Source organism: Entelurus aequoreus, linkage group LG13 (assembly GCF_033978785.1).
Source record: "Entelurus aequoreus isolate RoL-2023_Sb linkage group LG13, RoL_Eaeq_v1.1, whole genome shotgun sequence".
Classification (NCBI taxonomy): domain Eukaryota; kingdom Metazoa; phylum Chordata; class Actinopteri; order Syngnathiformes; family Syngnathidae; genus Entelurus; species Entelurus aequoreus.
This window is the reverse complement of record NC_084743.1, coordinates 49,416,929-49,438,447: the sequence shown is the minus strand read 5'-3', so window position 1 is coordinate 49,438,447 and position 21,519 is coordinate 49,416,929. Positions and strand designations below refer to the sequence as shown.

General features: G+C 38.6%; 1 protein-coding gene and 1 long non-coding RNA gene across 2 annotated transcripts in view; one reads left to right on the top strand and one right to left on the bottom strand.

Moving 5' to 3' along the window:
• The window catches only part of LOC133663966 (uncharacterized), a 158,871-nt gene that overhangs the window by 57,788 nt on the left and 79,564 nt on the right, over window positions 1-21,519 (bottom strand). The window lies entirely within an intron of this gene.
• LOC133663676 (mitochondrial import receptor subunit TOM7 homolog) lies at window positions 17,478-21,491 on the top strand. Its single transcript, XM_062068361.1, has 2 exons — window positions 17,478-17,561; window positions 21,294-21,491. Exons 1-2 carry the CDS (start codon window positions 17,478-17,480, stop codon window positions 21,489-21,491), a joined length of 282 nt encoding a protein of 93 aa, XP_061924345.1.

Below are 21,519 nucleotides of genomic sequence, written 5' to 3'. Positions count from 1 at the left end.
CTCATAGGGAGGGCCCCCTGGGGCAGGGATGCATACTGTAGCAGACATTGCAGGACAGTGTGTCACAATACACCACGATATTGTTTCTGGGTTGGATATTGGTCAGGAATACTGTGTATATTCTCTCTGGGATTGCTTGGGACCGAGCAGTCTGGGTTCCAGTTAAAAAAAAAAGGTTAGGTAGGAGACTGTAAATGGTCCTTCGGTGTTAATAATTGTTTGTCTTAAAGGCCTACTGAAACCCACTACTACCGACCACGAAGTCTGATAGTTTATATATCAATGATGAAATCTTAACATTGCAACACATGCCAATAAGGCCGGGTTAACTTATAAAGTGCAATTTTAAATTTCACGGGAAACTTCCGGTTGAAAACGTCTATGTATGATGACGTTTGCGTGTGACGTCGATGGTTGAAGCTGAAGTATTCGGACACATTGTATCACAATACAAACAGCTCTGTTTTCATCACAAAATTCCACAGTATTCTGGACATCTGTGTTGGTGAATCTTTTGCAATTTGTTTAATGAACAATGGAGACTGCAAAGAAGAAAGCTGTAGGTGGGATCGGTGTATTAGCGGCTGGCTGCAGCAACACAACCAGGAGGACTTTGACTTGGATAGCAGACGCGCTATCCGACGCTAGCCGCCGACCGCATCGATGATCGGGTGAAGTCCTTCGTCGCGCCGTCGATCGCTGGGACGCAGGTGAGCACGGGTGTTGATGAGCAGATGAGGGCTGGCGTAGGTGGAGCGCTAATGTTTTTATCATAGCTCTGACGAGGTCCCGTAGCTAAGTTAGCTTCAATGGCGTCGTTAGCAACAGCATTGCTAGGCTTCGACAGGCGGCACAGCATTAACCGTTTGGTTACAGGTCCAGTGTTTGGTTCGGTGTCTCCTGATAGTAGTATTGTTGATCTGCTGTCTATCCTTCCAGTCAGGGGCTTATTTATTTTGTTTCTATCTGCATTTAAACACGATGCTATCACTTTAGCTCAAAGCTAAAGTGCTTCACCGATGTATTGTTGTGGAGATAAAAGTCACTGTGAATGTCCATTTCGCGTTCTCGACTCTCATTTTCAAGAGGAAATTGTATCCGAGGTGGTTTAAAATACAAATCCGTGATCCACAATAGAAAAAGGAGAAAGTGTGGAATCCAATGAGCCCTTTTACCTAAGTTACGGTCAGAGCGAAAAAAGATATGTCCTGCACTGCACTCTAGTCCTTCACTCTCATGTTCCTCATCCACGAATCTTTCATCCTAGCTCAAATTAATGGGGTAATCGTCGCTTTCTCGGTCCGAATCGCTCTCGCTGCTGGTGTCAACAATGGGGGAATGTGAGGAGCCCTTCAACCTGTGACGTCACGCTACTTCCTGTACCGGCAAGGCTTTTTTTATCAGCGACCAAAAGCTGCGAACTTTATTGTCGATGTTCTCCCTATATCCTTTCAGCAAAAATATGGTAATATCGCGAAATTATCAAGTATGACACATAGAATGGATCTGCTATCCCCGTTTAAATAAAAACATTTCATTTCAGTAGGCCTTTAAGGTGTCATGCTCTACGTTTATTCCACTTCTCACCCAAAGCCAGCTCAGATAGGTGAAAACATTTATTAATTTCTGAAAAAGCATGATCATGTCAGATGTGCCTTATGCATTTTCATTTGCAACTTAAATTATACAATTAAAAAAACAAGTTAACCCCTTTTACTAAAAGGTTTTTGATAATGATTCATTATGTTAATGCAGATGCAAGAGACTTGTCTGAAAGGGAAACAGCACTTTTTTTATTATATTTTATCCATCATCCAAAATTAATATGTGAGACAGGACCACACAACTTTCTCTTTTCTGTGCATTCCAAAGAGTGAAAAGGTGTTAGCAAGAGGCGACTAACAATGCAGGTAAGGGGGATATGATCTATTTCCCCCATAAAGCCCCCTAAAAACCTTTAACACGTTTTATATAAATGCTGTAATTACAGTATATACAGTCGCAATCAAAAGTTTACATACACTTGTAAAGAACAAAATGTCATGGCTGTCTTGAGTTTTCAATCATTTCTACAACTCTTATTTTTTTGTGATAGAGTGATTGGAGCACATACTTGTTGGTCACAAAAAACATTCATGAAGTTTGGTTCTTTTATGAATTCATTATGGGTCTACTGAAAATGTGACCAAATCTGCTGGGTCAAAAGTATACATACAGCAATGTTTATATTCGGTGACTTTTCCCTTGGTAAGTTTCACTGCAACAAGGCGCTTTTTGGTAGCCATCCACAAGCTTCTGGCAAACTTCTGGTAGAATGTTTGACCACTCCTCTTGACAAAATTGGTGCAGTTCAGCTAAATGTGTTGGTTTTTTGACATGGACTTGTTTCTTTAGCATTGTCCACACGTTTAAGTCAGGACTTTGGGAAGGCCATTCTAAAACTTTAATTCTAACCTGATTTAGCCATTCCTTGACCACTTTTGACATGTGTTTGGGGTCATTGTCCTGTTGGAACACCCACCTGTGCCCAAGACCCAACCTCCGGGCTGATGATTTTAGGTTGTCCTGAAGAATTTGGAGGTATCTCTCTTTTTTCATTGTCTCTGTAAAGCACCAGTTCCATTGGCAGCAAAACAGGCACAGAGCATAACACTACCACCACCATGCTTGACGGTGGGAATGGTGTTCCTGGAATTAAAGGCCTCACATTTTCTCCTGCAAACATATTGCTGGGTATTGTGGCCAAACAGTTCAATTTTTGTTTCATCTGACATCACATGGACAAAGATAAGACCTTCTGGAGGAAAGTTATGTGGTTACATCCTGTGTTTTGCTACCACTAATCATGGCAGACTTCGTAAAAATAGCATTATAATGTAGTACAATTGCTAAATGTTTCAAATAAGTGATAAAAAAAAAGCTCTCCCTGGTAAACAACTGATGGGATCGTTATATCTTTCAGCACTTGGGCTCTCCTCGAGCTGGTAAAAACCAAATAGCACTCTTCCTCAGATAAAAATGCTTCCGAGCAATGTTGCAATGGATTTATACTGTTACGTTTGTTGAGGTGGCGTGGCTCATGTGATAGAGCGGCCGTGCCAGCAACTTGAGGGCCCCCTGGTTCGTATCCAGCTTCCGCCATCCTGGTCACGGTTGTTGTGTACTTGGGCAAGACACTTAACCCTGAAGGGGTCATGGTTAGCGCCTTGCATGGCAGCTTCCGCCATCAGTGTGTGAATGGATGAATGTAATGTATAATGTAAAGCGCTTTGGGTATCATTTCATGTATAGTTGAGAGCTATACAAATACAGACTGATTACCATTTGAGAGCCAGATAGTATCAAGTCAGCAGCGTGTGGAATTTCAAAGTTGACCAACTACCCGGACTGGTGCCCAACCTCTTGCTATAAAAGGGGACATGCATGATTTATAATCCTCAAATAGTGGTCAGAGGTGCAGTGTGAGCAAGCTGATGTGTCACTACGACAGAAAAGTAGTTCCTCCTTGTTAGCTCTTACAATACTAATACAAGAACTTGGTAAATATGCAGGTCACGGCATGTAAATGGAGAGTTTGTTGCCCTTTTTCTGATGTTTGTACAGTGCTTTTTGGGCAAAATTGAGCAATCCCCATTATCCGCATTGTTAGCCGCCTAACAAGATGTGTTCTTGTCCTACATTGTGAAAGCTGGGTTAAATTCCAATAAAAGTGTTTTTTTTTCTTTAACACTTTGTGTTGAGGATGGTCTGTATTTTGTAGAAGCTACATTTGTGTTATGAAATGATTATGAATCTTTGAGAATATAAATCTGACATGTATTTTAGTTTATCTTCCAAAGCATTTAGAGCACAACCTTAAACATAATTTGTTCTCATTTAAAACAATTAGATCACTGTGGGCTGTTGTAATTTTTTTTTTACAAGACTCTTTATTTGTGTGTTTGTGTTAAATTGCGGAGGTTCTGACATTAATTTGCGAGCTGAAACCTAATCTTCTAGACAAAAGAGACACTAAAGGGGGTTATGGCAAAACACACACTCTCTCTCACCATGATGACCTCACTTCCTGCAAGTGGCTGCAGTAAAGATTGGACAAGGATAGAGTTGCTGTCTTAATACGGTCAAGATGTGCATGCATCTGTATGCATGAAGACCCAATTTAGGCTTAGGAATCCTTTCCATTCGTCATATTTTACTTTTAAAGTGATTGCAAAGATAAAAAGGATATATATTCTTGTGTGTATTTACCTAGTCTGTGTGCTGGATTAGGATTAAGAAACCATAACAATTTAGTATGGATTGTAATTAGCAAATCCATATATATATATATATATATATATATATATATATATATATATATATATATATATATATATATATATATATATATGTAAGGGTTGTACTGTATACCAGTACTAATATAGTATTGTGGTACTAATGAATCAAACGGTACTATACTTTGTTTGAAAAGTACCGGTTCACCATATTATTTTTTTTACGGGCATGACGGCCCGTCGTCACTTAATGACATTGCTGGTTTTACGAGCAGAAGAGCATGTTCAGCAGCGCACAATCACGGAGTACTTACAAGCAGACAAGTAGACAAAAAAGGGAGAATGGACGCATTTTGGCTAAAAAACAAAAGATAAAGGTGAAGCTATAAAACTGAAACGCCCTCAGAAAGAGGTGCTTTAAAACATAGCTAGCGAGTTATCGGCTAATCTGCATCCGCAATCGGCAGTGTATTAGCTTCTTCTAAATCACTAATCCTCGCCTCCATGGTGAAAAAGTGAGTTTTTTTTACAAATATAATTCCTACAGGATGAGGAATAGCTAAACATGCTTCACTTCACACCGTAGGAGATACGATAGCTCACCGGCGTCACAATGTAAACAAATGCCATGGATGGATCTACACCTGACATCCACTGTAATGATACCAATTACAAGAGTGTATCTAGTCAATACTACTATGGTTACATCGATATTTTTTATCTTCACTAAATATTTTTTCTTTTTTTCTTTTTTATGATATAATATTCATAAACTCAGAAAATACGTCCCTGGACACATCAGAACTTAAATTACGACCAATGTATGATCTTGTAACTACTTGGTATCAGATCAATACCTAATTTTGTTGTTTTCATCCAAAACTAATGTAAAGTATCCAAACGACAAAAGAGTAAGTGTAAATTAACTTTTAACAGAAGTGTAGATAGAACATGTAGTAACAGAAAATAACCAGATATTAACAGTAAATGAACAAGTAGATCAATAATCAATTTTTACAGCTTGTCCATCATCATTTTGACAGCCTGCTGAAAATAATGGAAAGCACCACTTTACAGAGCAACTGACGATGTGGTCAAAGTTGGAATTGCCACAGAACAAATTTCAAGGTATTCAACAATCTACTGCCATCTGACAGCTAAAGTGAATAGTGCGCACTCCCAATTCGTCATGTGTCAGGTAATCTGTGATGAATGGGGGCCATATGAATTCCCTTGGTGGATATCCATTTTGTCCTTCAAGTTTTTCCGGTCATCTTTGGCTTTGGATCTGCGTCGTGTGCATTTTGTTGACCGGCTATGCTATGCTAAGACGTTCATGTTTTTGTCTTGGGCTTTACATGTGCTTCTCAGCGGCACGCTTCTTTGTGTTTTGCCTTGTTTATCACCACCATGCCAAGACGTGATCGTGAGTGTGTTTGTTTATTTTATTGGTCCACCCCTTTTGGCAATTCAATTGGTCTGATGAGACAAGGCTAAATTTATTGGCAGCATGTGAAGCTTTTGTGCCCGGAAAATCCATAAATTAGCCGCAGAATTGTATAAAGCGCAGGGTTCAAACTAACTGCAAGAAAAAAAGACTTACAGATGGGAAATCACAGTTAATAACCAACTGTGTGACCAAATAATGTTGCCAGTGTCAGCATTTTGATAAGAAGGGTGAGAAACACTTTATTTTTAAGACTTTTGAGATTTTCCATTCAATCCCCCCTCATTCAATTCAGCACTTTTCATAAAACATTGAGGGACTATTGAGACTTTGTATTTATTTTAGAGTTTTTCTGAGTTAAATAAAGTGTGAATGGGGTTATATAAATAGTACAAACCACCATTTCAACAGCAAAAGCCAGCAGTAGCGAAGCGCAAAACTTGAGAACTATATTTCCAGATTTTTGCCAAGGTTGGGAGTCCAACGCCATGCAGGTTTGAAACCTCCAATAGCCATCTCCTAGCCCGCTTCTGTTAGGAACTTTTCAAGAGTGGTTCCAGTAAAAAAACAGAGAGGTGGAAATTAGCAAACACAAATTTAATGCTCAGCAAAAAATAGAGGGACAAAAAACTATGACACTGTTGGAAGTAGGGTTGTATGGTATTCCGGTATTAGTATAGTACCGCAATACTTATGAATCATATTCGGTATGATACAGTCTCTGAAACGTACCGCGCCCACGTCAAAGTCACGTCATGACAATGCTGGTTTATGATCAGACACAAACACAAACACGGAGTACTTACAAGCAGACACAGTGTGTAGACAGAAAAGGGAGAATAGACGCATTTTGGCCTAACACCTGACGATAAAGGTGAAGTTATAACACTGAAACGCCCTCAGGAAGAGGTGCTTTAAGACATGGCTATCTGGCTAGCGGCTAACGTCCATCCGCCGTCGGCAGTGTTTTAGCTACGTCTAAATCACTAATCCTCGCCTCCATGGCGACAAATAAAGTACGTTTCTTACAAGTATCATCCCTGCAGGACGAGGAATCGCTAAACATGCTTCACTACACACCATAGTTCACCGGCGTCAAAATGTAAACAAACGCCATTGGTGGATCTACACCTAACATCCACTGTAATGATATCAAGTACAGGCACAAATCTAGTCGATACTACTATGATTAGGTCAATATTTTTTGGCATCACATCTTCTTTTGTTTTTTTAAAATGTATATTATGTTTATAAACTCAGGAAAAACGTCCGTGGACACATGAGGACTTTGAAAATGACGACTTGGTATCGTATTTGTCATGACATGGACTATAGCGGGGTGGTTTGTTTTCCCGGAATGCAAAGGAATTGGATCGGACATGGGATGAAGGTAAATACATCATTTATTTTAACACTAACAAAAAGGTGTAAACAAAAGGCGCGCACAAGGCGGATAAAAAAACTTGGCTATGAAAACAATAAACTCGCACAAAGGCAAATCTATGAACATAAAACAAACAACACCTACTGTGGCATGAGCGGAGCATGAAATAGAAATCAACATGAAACTATGAACATGCATGAGTGACTAGGGTAGCAGAAGCAATACAGAAGTAACAGAGGTATCAGAGTTAATGTCGCCAGGCTGACTTCCTAGCAACTATCGGCTTAAATAGTCTTGAACATGATTAGCAACAGGTGCGCGAGCGCAAACGTGAAACAGGTGGAACTAATGGGTTGCTATGGTGACCAAACAGGAACTAAAAAGAGTCCAAAAACCAAACAGGACATAACTTGAACAAAACATGATCACAGACATGACAGTATTAATACTCACATTTGTGGTATTATCCAAAACTAATGTATAGTATCAAACAACAGAAGACTAAGTGATTATTACATTTTAACAGAAGTGTAGACAGAACATGTTAAAAGAGAAAGTAAGCAGATATTAACAGTAAATGAACAAGTAGATTAGTAATTAATTTTCTACCACTTGCCCTTAATAATGTTGCCAAAATAATAGAATGATAAATGACACAATATGTTACTGGATACGTCAGCAGACTAATTAGGAGCCTTTGTTTGCTTACTTACTACTAAAAGACAAGTTGTCTTTTATGTTCACTATTTTATTTAAGGACTTAACTGCAATAAGAAACATATGTTTAACGTACCCTAAGATTTGTGTTAAAATAAAGCCAATAACGCAATTTTTTTTGTGGTCCCTATTTTTTAGAAAAGTACCGAAATACGTTTAGTACCGGTACCAAAATATTAGTATCGTTACAACACTAGTTGGAAGCAACAAGTGTCACGAAAAAAACCTAAATAATAGGTAACTACAAAACACAGAATGCCTAAATCAGGTGTCCCAAAAATACGGCTCCAGCCCGCCAGTGTGCAAAATCCGGCACGCGGGAAGTCCCAAGTTAAAAAAAAAAAAAAAAAAGTTGTATTTTTATTTATTTTTATTATAATTTTTTTAAATCTGTCCTTTCTAATCCATTTTCTACTGCTTGTTACTCTCGGTGTCTCCTAGCCGCTCAGGCAAATCATATTGTCTAAAAATGCATTTTCCCATCGATAACGCGACATCATCGGTAAAGTGCACGCTCTTTCAGTCAATTAGTCAGCGAGGAATATATATACATACACACACAGCCCGGCCCCCAGCCAAATTGTTTTAACCCAATGCGGCCCCCGAGTCAACAAGTTTGGGGACCCCTGGCCTAAATGAAGGCAGGGAGTAAAACAAGCAAAATACACTGAAAGCACACGTAAAGGTAGGGACTCAGGTGAGGTCGGAAGGGAAAGATCCTGCAACCACCGGTGTGTGCCAACAGTCGATATAGGAGGAGATAATGATGGCCATGGTAACTAATTGAAAGACAAAAAATAAAAAAACAAGAGCAAAATTCAAATACATAAACAGCCACGAACTAAACCAACTTGAAAACCAAGAAAATTGGGTTTTCCCTAATCAAAGTTTCTCCTGATTGAGTATACATATATACATATCCAAGTCACCACAAATGTATGACCAAATAAGTACTTAACATAAGTTAAACCAGAAGGATAATCCACAATACGCTGCATTCATAGAAGGGTTACAATGCAGGAAATGAGCTGATCAAGGACACACACTCACGCTGTGCCCATAACCGTACTGTAGAGCGCGGCCGTGGACAACAGTCCGTGTGTTTAACCCTTGGTCTGCAGGGATCACATGTCACGTCACCTAAACACGCATGACAAGCGCACACGCTTGTGACAGACCACATGGTCAAAAGCAGGTCAAAGGGCGGCAACGAGACAGAGCATGACATAGAGCGGGGTTGTCAAACGTGCGGCCTGCGGGATGAGTTTGCTAAGTATAAAAATGAGTCAACATTTTTGAATGAAAGAAACTGCTGTTTGAATTTTGTCCACTAGATTAAGTTAATAAATTAAAGTACCAATGATTGTCACACACACACTAGGTGTGGCAAAATTATTCTCTGCATTTGACCCATAGGGAATCATTTTTGGTGATTTAACCCCCAATTCCAACCCTTGATGCTGAGTGTCAAGCAGGGAGGTAATGGGTCCCATTTTTTATAGATGTCACAATAGCAATTCTTTGTAGATTATGTTACATATGTAAAAAAAATAAACCCCTTGATGTTAGTGCACCAGTTGAGGGAAATGAGCAAACTACATAAATAACATCCTGCAATTTAATTTTGATATTATTCTCTTATCTTGATAGATTGAAAATTAACACCAATGAGTTGACTGATGAACATTATCACATAATTTATTCAGAAAGTATAAATACCGACAAATAAAGCTAGAATACTATTAACCGCAACATGTAAGTGTAAAAAACAACAACAACATTATGATTTGTAAATTTTTAGAATGTGCTTGTTCTATTTTTAAACAAAGAAAACAATCTGAAGTTGTCTTTATTTTTAGGTTATCGTGCCGAGATTTTATCAGAGTAGATGTTTCTCCATGTGGCCCCCGATATAAGATGAGTTTGACTCTCTATGTCATAGAGAGAAAGGGGGACGAAGAGATAGTTAGCCTTTCATACAGCAGTCTGAGAACTCGCCGGACTCAGACATACATACACAACCAGTTAACTCTGTTTACAAAGGCCAGCAGCAGAACCAATGCAAACCATACGTAGCATGGAGACGCCAGGGTGAGCGTCGAGTGTCCATGTGCGCCAAAACAGCAGGTCTTTACGCAGGAAAAGCAAACCAGACGTGAGGTTTTTTTTTTAACAAGTGCATGTCTTTCATAGAGTAAAATCCAGCTCCCACCCCTTCCCCAGTTTCTCTTATAAGCACGTCTGGTTTTGATTCCAAATTATTCAGCTTTTCCGGCGAGTCAGAAACCTACTGCCTGTTCCTTAAATGCTGCAGATAAAACAGCTTTCAGTGGGTTTCCCTCACATCCAAACAAAATCTGACAAGGATCAGCAAGGAAAGAGCAGTGCGGTATCGCATGTGATGGCATTGGTTAAAATTCCATGGAAATGCAAACAAAGATTTTACCATGACTGTGATGAGGAAAATAATCATACATGCACACACTGTAATTTCTGACAATCCCATTGAGGTGTAGCAGGAGTTTCTGTATTTTAATGGAAAACATTGTGTGCCTATAAACTTTGGGAAATATTTATTTGATTATTTTAGTTTTACTGCCTTACAAAGATATGAGCTGTCCATACATTTTATGGTTTGTTTTGCCAGAGAGAGACATGCCTTCCCGGAGCTGCAGTTGTAATCTAAACAAAAATATGACCATGGTGAGACCCATAAGCTAAAATGTTCTGTTATTGGTCACTACACCAACCCCAAGCCCTATTTAAAACATGAAGAAGTGTCTACTTAACTTTAGCTTTTTGTGAAGATTTACTCATGCACATATACAGAAGGATTTACCCAGAAGGACATTGATCGTATTTTTCGGACTATAAGGCGCTCTTAAAATCCTTTTATTTTCTCAAAAATCGTGCGCCTAATAATTTGGAATAATTCTGGTTGTGCTTACAAACCTCGAGGCAAATGTATTTGGTACATGGTGCAATGATAAGTGTGACCAGAAGATGGCAGTCACACATATATACAAACTATGCACATATAAAAAAGCTTGTTGTGAAAAATGAGTTGGAATTTCACAAGAAAAAGGTCCCAATTTCACAAGAAAAAGGTCCCAATTTCACATGAAAAACTTAGAATTTTGGCGGTATTATAATAAAAGTCCTCATTTTACTCAACACAAGTCAAAATTTTACAAGAAAAACTCCACATTTGGGCAATATTATGATAAAAGTTGGAATTTCACTCAATAACAGTCGCAATTTTACAAGAAAAGCTTAACATTTTGGCAATTTAATGCAAAGAGTCGTAATTTTACTCGACGAAAGTCAGAATTTTATAAGAAAACTTTATAATTTTGTCAATATTATAATAATAATCGGCATTTTACTTGGCAAAATTATGACAAAAGTAATAATTTTACTCAAAAAAGTTCACTGTTTTACAAGAAGAACAAAAAAATTGGCTATATTGTGATACAATTCAGAATTTTATATGACAAATGTCACCATTTTGCATAAAAAATGTTTAATTTTACATAAAACAGATGTAATTTTACAAGAACATATTACAATGTTACAAAAACAGAAAGAATATGAGTAATTGTTCCCAATGTTATAAGAAAAATGTCGACACGCTGAGAAAAAAACTGTTTTTAGGATGTTGTTTTTTTAAAATTGTTTTTTAATCTTAGTATGTCTCTATATACATATTTATTTATTATTTTTAATTAATTTTAGCCAAAGGGGGCGCATTTCTATTTCTTACACACACTTGTGATTACATATGTTGGCCAGAGGGGGAGCACTTTTAAAACCGACACACAGTCCATCCATCCATCCATTGTCTACCGCTTGTCCCTTTTGGGGTCGTGGGGGGTGCTGGAGCCTATCTCAGCTGCATTCGGGCTGAAGGCGGGGTACACCCTGGACAAGTCGCCACCTCATGCAGGGCCAACAATTTGAAAAATCCCTTTTTGGGACCACCCTAATTTTGATAGATTTCACCACCAGGGGTGCAAATGAGACATTCTCTATTAGATTCAATGGTTTTCCCTATTGGGACCATGATATTTGTCCTAACGTGTTCATATGGAAGGTACTTTTCCTTGTTGGTGTCTCAAGAAGGGTAGAAATACAAGAACACACACACACACACACATACACACGCACAGACACACACACACTAACTGGACTCAAGGGACAGTAAATGAAGGTGTGATGAAGTTACGGACGGTGAAATCAATGTCTACAGACAATGAGTAAGCCACATGAAGACAAATATTAGCTCCAAGCAATGATGGTATCCCGATGCCTTACTGTACAGCTGTCATGCGATTGAATTGGAGTCAAAGTGGGCAAGAGGCCCATTTAGCTTGATAAAGTCCAGGCTGTCACCACTCGAAATCCTGCAAACTTGATACATACCACTGCTGCTGTAACATGCTGACTTCTCCCTAGACATGTTGGCCTGCATGTTTCAATTACACCACTGAAGCAGGCTATCATGCAGTATTGTTGTTGATTGACATGGTCAAGAGAGAAAATTATTAATATTAGTCCAGAGTGGGGATTACTGACTGTATAGGATACATACAGTCGTGGTAAAACACCAAAAGTGTTTTGTGATAGAGTGATTGGAGCACATACTTGTTGGTTACAAAAAACATTCATGAAGTTTGATTCTTTAATGAATTTATTATGGGTCTACTGAAAATGTGACCAAATCTGCTGGGTCAAAAGTATACATACAGCAATGTTAATATTTGGTTACATGTCCCTTGGCAAGTTTCACTGCAATAAGGCACTTTTGGTAGGCATCCATAAGCTTCTGGCAAGCTTCTCGTAGAATTTTTGACCACTCCTCTTAACAAAATTGGCGCAGTTCAGCTAAATGTGTTGGTTTTTTGACATGAACTTCTTCAGCAATGTCCACACGTTTAAGTCAGGATTTTGGGAAGGCCATTCTAAAACTTTAATTCTAACCTGATTTAGCTATTCCTGTACCACTTTTGACGTGTGTTTAGGGCAGACCTGGGCATTCTGCGGCCCGCGGGCCGCATCCGGCCCTTTGTGCGTCCCTGTCCGGCCCGCGTGAGGCCAATTATAAATTACAAAATAAATTTTAAAAAGTATCTATGTCGAGTGTGCAATACAACGGTGCTGCTTTTGTTTTGAAAATCGTTATTTGTATTACTTCCGTGTGGACGTATGCGTGTGCGTGATTGTGAGTGAATGTGAACAGCTGCAATCATTAATTACAAAATAAAGTTGAAAAAACATCTGTGTCGTGCGCGCAATACAACTGTGCTGCTTTTATTTTGAAAAGTATTATTTATGGGCGTGTGTCCGTGTGTAACCTGCGAGTGAAGGTGCACATGCAGCGACAAGTGATGCACGGTTTACACCCGAGACGCTAACAAGAGAAAAGTTGATGAAGAATGGCGTGTTTCCAACAAGACATGGACTGCCATGCAACGTTCCCTCTAAGGTGCGCACTGCTCAAGCGTCCGCTGCGCGCAGCAAATATATGCCACGCACCAAATCAAATCCCATCTGAATTCTAAACAAAATAGACATATTTATTCTATGTAATTTTGCAATGCAACTTTGAGTGACAGTGACAACAAGCGGCCCTAACGGTGTTCGTCAACACCGTTCAATTGAACACCGTTCAATTATTGTAACGTCTATCGAGATGCTTCGAGGCCAGGAATTATATCGATCACTTTATTGAGCAAAACTATTTATATTCGGCCATAACCACACCAAAAACATAAGTAAAACACTTCTATCTCGAAAAACTAGTCATTTTCTGCCGTACAAACCAGGCCAAAACCAACTTGTCATCTGTCACCAACACGCATAGCACTAAACCACTGGTGCGTTTATGGCCACACAAAAAGTCGGACAACTCAAACACCACACAAAGTTACACTATGACTCCTCAGTCATACGTGTGCTTATTTTATTGTCATTTATTATTAATGTTAATTTATTTATATTAGTCATGGAATGCTGTTACACACACTATTATTATTAATTATTATTATTATTATTATTTATCTTACGGTATATATCAAAAATAATATTGAGCAAAATTGAATTGAAATATTGTCGATGTGGCCCTCCAGCAGTGCTCGGGTTGCTCATGCGGCCCCCGGTAAAAATTAATTGCCCACCCCTGGTTTAGGGTCATTATCCTGTTGGAACACCCAACTGCACCTCCTCATCAGTGAAGCATACACACAGACATATTAAACAATGGGCTTTCTAACAATTGGGAAGGTTTGTGTCATGTTTGTCCTCAAACAAAAAACATACTAAAACAGGGGTAGGGAACCTATGGCTCTAGAGCCAGATGTGGCTCTTTTGATGACTGCATCTGCATCTCAGATAAATCTTAGCTGACATTAGTTAACACAATAAGTAATGAATAATTCCGCTGGTAATCACAGTGTTAAAAATAACGTTCAAAATATAAAACATTCTCATGCATTTTGATCCATCCATCCGTTTTCTACCGCTCCTGTTCAAAAAGTCGCATTAATGGTAAGAAGTATTTTATTTATTATTGGTTAGCTTCAGAATAACAATGTTATTAAAAAGAATAAGATACTTATTGTATTCTAAAAATGTTGGTCTTACTAAAAAATGCACGCATTTAGTTGTATTCAGTGTTAAAAAATATTATATGGCTCTCACGGAAATACATTTTAAAATTTTTGGCTTTCATGGCTCTCTCTGCCAAAAAGGTTCCCGACCCCTGTACTAAAACAAAACCATTATTGTTCCCCCTTCTTTTACCATTTTCAATCAGTTTTTAAGAATGCTATAGGGAGCCACTAGGGCGGCACTAAAGAGCCGCATGCGGCTTAAGAGCCGTGGGTTGCTGACCCCCGTCTTAGAGCGATACATAAACCTGCAGCTTAGTGGCAGAAGTTGTCAATCTAATCAACAGGCTCCCTGTTCTACCCAGTAGTAGTAGTAAGTACACAGGATCCACTGAAATATTCTTATTTCACTGCAGTAGAGAAACTAAAGAACAAAAACCCTTCCATGAATTAGTCTTGGAGAAATTTCGCAATCTAATTCCGCGTTTCGTTTCAACCCATTATCACCTTCCAACTCTGTAATCGGTTGCCTGCATTGTCTCGCTCCTAGTTCCACTTAACCCATCTCAATTAATCTAGGAAGTCCCAGTGAGATAAGGGATCTGTTCCATCTTGGCAGCCAGTTGTCACTCTCCTGACGAATCCACTCACCTGGTTGGCTAGATTGCAATCAGTACGCCTTGATTGAAAAGCAAGGACACAAAAGGACAAAGACAAAATCACTTAGGCAACCCATTAGATCTGGAATTGGCTGGCCATTCACAACAATACAGTAGACTCTGATAATCTCATGCAGATAAGGAGGAGCTAGAAAGTTTCTGTGTGACTTTAAATGTGTATGCATGAACTATAAATCCCCCTGTTTCTGTGGGTACCTGGTGATTGCTTGCCCACATTCCACACAACCCCGCAGTGTAATTGTGTTCTCCAGCCATAATCAGTTTGACACTTGGATTACCATAATGCACTTTATGCCACCACATTTCCATTTATTACAATATAGTTAATGCCACCAAAACGTTGGCGAGCTTATTGTGCAGAAATAAATCAGCAGCATTAAGGAAGATTTTTATTTTTTTTATTTTTTTTTAATGAGGGCTTAAAAACAGAACAGTGAATGAAAACGCTACACAGATGCAAATGTACAGGTGGTATGAATATGGAATGGCACATACAATTATGTATGAATGCAATTTGAGAGGTTCACATTTAAACTGATACGGTACCGATTGCGGGTACCAGTGAATCCATATCAGTGTTATTTTTTAATAATAAAATATATATTTTTTATCCAACATACTCAAATTGATGAGAACTGTGCTGTCTAGTTATTGGATATTGTTTTTCTAAACTTCACATTTGCAAGTATGCCTTCATTCCAGTTTGTTCTAGGTGTGTTGCCATAGTCAGAAAGTAGTTTTTTGGCATTCATTTGAATGTGGCAGTCTTGTCTTTTGTAGAACCTTACAAAGTTTTTACCTGTTTGCTACAACTACGTGGGAATAATAATTTAAAATTTGGGTAACACTTTAGTATGGGGAACATATTCACCATTAATTAGTTGCTTATTAAAGTAACAAATACTTAATTTAGAGTTATTTGGACACCTGGAGAACATACTAAGTTAAAGTACCCATGATAGTCACACATGCACTAGGTGTGGCGAAATTATTCTCTGCATTTGACCCATCACCCTTGATCACCCCCTGGCAGGTGAGGGGAGCAGTGAGCAGCAGCGGTGGCCGCGCCCAGGAATCCTTTTTGGTGATTTAACCCCCAATTCCAACCCTTGATGCTGAGTGCCAAGCAGGGCGGTAATGGGTCCCATTGGTATGACTCAGCCGGGGTTTAAACTCACGACCTACTGATCTCAGGGCGGACATAAGGGTTAGGGTTAGGGTTAGGGTTACTAATAAGCAATAATTCTGAGGTTATTGAGGGAAGACTCTTAGTTAATGGCTTACTGGTTGTATAATAAGGCCATGCACAATAAGGCATTAATAAGTACTTAATACTGACTAATTAAGAGCCAATATTTTACTAATTTGCATGTTAATAAGCAACTAATTAATTGTGAAATGTGTTCCCTATACTAAAGTGTTACCAACATTTGTTCATTTGTGAACAAGGAGAGACACAGCCATTGACACACGTTCAATCGCTTTAGAATCATAATCAGTATCAGAATAGTTTTTATTGCCATTGTTTTTCTTGGTGCAATCGTGCAACATAAAACACATAACAGGAATAAAATGAGCTGTTTATTAACTGTCGGTGAACACATTGAACAGGAGGTGCTGTCAGCAACATTTTCCAGTCAGTCAGACACTCCAGCGCAAACTACCAATGATGAGGTACAGCTAATGATGTTATGAGCGCACCCTCTGACGTCGCGTGTCACTTGGCAACTGGCGCCACCTTTTAAAAGGCACTCACTCACACACCCTGCTCTCATGAAACATCTCTCAACTGCATATGCCAGATATTACATCCATCCATTAGTAATTCAATTACTTTTTGGGAAAGCAATAGGTAACTATTTTTTTTATATTTTTTTAACACTGATAATATCAGAAATGGTTTCACCTTGTTCTTATTGTGAGTAGAATCAGGGATGAATATAAATGTTTATGACAACGGGGCAAAATGATACTTTCGTAGGGATAGCTACTGTGCTGCAGTGTGTCATAGAGAGGATGTGAAGGATTATTCAAGATGGAGAGCAGTTTTTTCGGTGATCTCTTGTCTGTCAGTGACACAAACAACCCCGGCTTCAGTGTTGACATAATATCCAATTGCACATGTTAATTACAATTGGGCAGGAACATAGTCCAAATCCCCACAGATAATTATGAGAGGCTCTGGGTGCAGAGACTGTAACCACAGCTAAATACTTTACAGTACGTCTGTGGTACACAGACCTTTCCTCACAGTAATATGTCTGGGATTGCATCACCAACAATGGCAATCCTGCATCCCTTTTTTCAGATTGTCCCTCGACTGTGCGTTTGTGCCCATGCATGCAAACAAAGGGCTTCAGTCAGAGGATGGGGAGTCAGGTGGAGGTTTTTTACCAGATGAATGATGCAGAAGAGATCAAAGAGTCCCAGTGTGTGCGTGAGAGAGAGACTGTAAATGAAGCCTACTTTGTTATACAAAACCCCAAACCAGTGAATTTGGCACGTTGTGTAAATAGTAAATAAAAACGGTATACAATGATTTGCAAAATCCTTTTCATCTTATATTCAATTGAATAGACTGCAAAGACAAGATATTTATTTTTCGAACTGAAAAACCAATTGATTTTTTTTCAAATAATTATTAACTTAGAATTTAATGGCAGCAACACATTGCAAAAAAGTTGGCACATGGGCATTTTTACCACTGTGTTACACGGACTTTCCTTTTAGCAACACTCAGTAAACGTTTGGGAACTGAGGAGCCAATTTTTTGAAGCTTTTCAGGTGAAATTCTTTCCCATTCTTGCTTGATGTCTTAAGTTGTTCAACAGTCCGGGGTTTCCGTTGTCGTATTTTAGGCTTCATATTGCGCCACACATTTTCAATGAGAGACACTCTTTTACTATGAAGTCACAGTGTTGTAACACGTGGCTTGGCATTGTCTTGCTGAAATAAGCAGGGGCGTCCATGATAACGTTGTTTGGATGGCAACATATGTTGCTCCAAAACCTGTATGTACCTTTCAACATTAATGGTGCCTTCACAGATGTGTAAGTTACCCATGTCTTGGGCACTAATACACCCCCAAACCATCACAAATGCTGGCTTTTGAACTTTGTGCCTATAACAATCCGGATGGTTATTTTCCTCTTTGTTCCGGAGGACACAACGTCCACAGTTTCCAAAAACAATTTGAATGGTGGACTCGTCAGACCACAGACCTCTTTTCCACTTTGCATTAGTCCATCTTAGATGAGCTCGGGCGCAGCAAAGCCGGCGGCGTTTCTGGGTGTTGTTGATAAATGGCTTTCGCTTTGCATAGTACAGTTTTAATTTGCACTTACAGATGTAGCGACGAACTGTGGTTACTGACCCTGGTTTTCTGAAGTGTTCCTGAGCCCATGTGGTGATATCTTTTACACACCGATGTCGCTTTTTGATGCAGTACTCCTGAAGGATCCAAGGTACGTAATATAATCGCTTACGTGCAGTGATCTCTCCAGATTCTCTGAACTTTTTGATGATATTACGGACCGTCGATGGTGAAATCACTAAATTCCTTGCAATAGCTCGTTGAGAAATGTTGTTCTTAAACTGTTCGACTATTTGCTCACGCATTTGTTCACTAAGTGATGATCCTCGCCCCATCCTTGTTTGTAAATGAATGAGCATTTCAAGGAAGCCGCTTTTATACCCAATCATGGCACCCACCTGTTCCCAATTAGCCTGTTCACCTGTGGGATGTTCCAAATAAGTGTTTGATAAGCATTCCTCAACTTTCTCAGTCTTTTTTGACACTTGTGCCAGCTTTTTTGAAACATGTTGCAGTCATCAAATTCCAAATGAGCTAATATTTGCAAAAAATAATGTTTTCCAGTTCGAACGTTAAGTATTTTGTCTTTGAAGTGTATTCAATTGAATATAGGCTGAAAAGGATTTGAAAATTATTGTATTCTGTTTTTATTTACGATTTACAAAACCTGCCAACTTCACTGGTTTTGTGTTTTGTATTATGCAACTACTAGTACAACTGTGTGTGACATTCCGTCTCCTCTTCTCATCATGTTTTGTTTTTTTGAGGATTTGCTTTTGTAAGAGGTTAAGTATACTGCTTTCATGTTGCCTTTTCAAGTTCTAGTCATGCATTGAGTCACATCTTTCTTCTCTTTAATAAAGATAATAGGTCAATATGCATCTGGCATCAAACAACATCTTAGCCCAAACATGTTTGCCACTGATGCGTCTGACTGTCAAACTCTTGCCTTAATTCTTACTGCCTGCAAATTACCTTTCAGCAGACACTGTTTGAAGTAGATCATTAGCAACCAGCTGTTGTGTGGATGTGTTTTATTGACCATTTGGCCATTGGTTGTTGAAGATAGTACTTCCTTCCCTGCAAGGTGGCTGTTATCATTAATAACTTCATTACACGACACATCCATGTTTGGTACCCGTGCAAGTCAATCTTTGATCGAGTATGATTTGAAGGTCTTCTGAGTCTTAAACGGGAACAATTTTGCAAAACCAACTTTTCTTAACTATTGCTACCTGTTTTTTGTGTATCTGAGATGCCGAAAATTTGAAATCAAACCATTCAGGCATTGCGGATTTATTAAACTATTTGGCCTTCCTTCATACTTCCTCTAAACAAGTCATTTGGAATTTGCGCGGTTTGTGACATTTTTCCAGTTGTTCCAGCAGATATCTCCATAAAGATCTTTAGGCGAGTGCTTCCTTGTGGTCTGAAGCTTTAGTCAATAAGCTCCTTATTTTTTTCCGTCCTCTTGTTATGGGGCAGACTGGCTCGTACATGCACATGCATCCACCGATGTTGGCATTTATTTTACAAAGTAGTGTATAGTTCGAATTGATATCGGTTAGAGACCGCTCTGGCTGCAGTGCCCTCTGCTGGTTGTTCAGGGGAGTGTGTAGGTCACATTTATTTGTGCATCTGGTTTGTGAGAGGAATGTCTCATCGACACAAAAGCAAACAAGCGACCCACATATGCAAATTCAATACAAATACGAATACAAAATCAAGCATATTTATTTTAAAATCTCAAAAATATATTTACAAATAAACATTTATTTACACAAATTATTGATTTATTTGTATGTCACATTTTTATATTTTTACATTTTATTTGTATATGTTTTCAAATCTCAAAAATATATTTACAAATACGCGTTTATTCATAAAAATCATTTATTTATTTGTATATCTCATTTGTATTTGTGTTTGTATATTTATTAATACATGCATATGTATTAATATCCTCTTTATATGTATAAATTGATGTGAGACAATTCTACTTCCATACTGGTCCGGCTGTGCCCAACATTAATATAAATCCATTTAATAAAGTCAAATACAAATAAGGCAACAAGAGAAAGATCCCACACTTCTCTTTTGAAAAGTAAAAATGAACAGCAAATATGAGCATCTACATAAACAATATGACTTGCCTGAGTAGCTGGACAGGACAAAAAATAAATACATTTTTCTGAAGAGACAGCCAGAAAGCGACTTGAAGATGGTCTGTAAAACATAATCTGAGCAAAATGTGACTATATAACCATCATTACATGTTACGTAGACCAGTGGTCCCCAACCACCGGGCCGCGGCCCGGTACTGGTCCGGGGATCGATTGTAAGAAATAATTTATATATTTATTTATTTATTTTTTTAAATTTAAAAAAAAAATTTTTTATTAAATCATTCTGTTATTAATATTTCTGGTTCCTACATTATATATCAATATAGATCAATACAGTCTGCAGGGATACAGTCCGTAAGCACACATCATTGTATTTTTTTATGACAAAAAAATATATAAAAAACATAAAAACACCCCCCGGTCCGTGGGACTAATTTTTGAGCGTTGACCGGTCCGCAGTTACAAAAAGGTTGGGGACCACTGACGTAGACCACAAGGAAGTGTTTTAAATGTAAAAAAAAAGTATAATACGATACCTTTAAAGTATACTTTTCCACAAACCTTAAAGGAAAACTGCCTTTTATTTGGAATTTTGCCCATCACCCACTATTCTGAAATAAGAACCCTAATGCCTTACACTTATATGTTTGTTTTAACAGGGAAAGTACAAAATAAATCCCAATATTTTACCGTATTTTAAGTGCAAATAATCCCATGCTTAAGTGCACACTCCCATAATTCCAGGAAACTGTGCATCAAATAATCCCTAAAATCCCTACTAAAATAAGCAAAGAGACCAAGCAGCAACTGCAGCAGCTCTTCCAGTGCGGCCAGTTCGTCATACGATGGGGTTTTATTCCCACCGTGCTGTACTTGGGCTTCAAAGAGGGAGCAGATCCAGAAATGCCGGATCCCACAGTCTTGAGTTTACTTTGGGGATGAGGACCATGAGCGCCACCATCAATAATCC

Bases quoted from the DNA above. Each gene is read 5' to 3' on its own strand.
- LOC133663676 (XM_062068361.1), top strand. From the start codon at position 17,478: ATGGGGAGTCAGGTGGAGGTTTTTTACCAGATGAATGATGCAGAAGAG. The intron at 17,562-21,293 runs GTAAATGAAGCC...CCATAATTCCAG, and splicing joins GTGTGCGTGAGAGAGAGACT to GAAACTGTGCATCAAATAAT.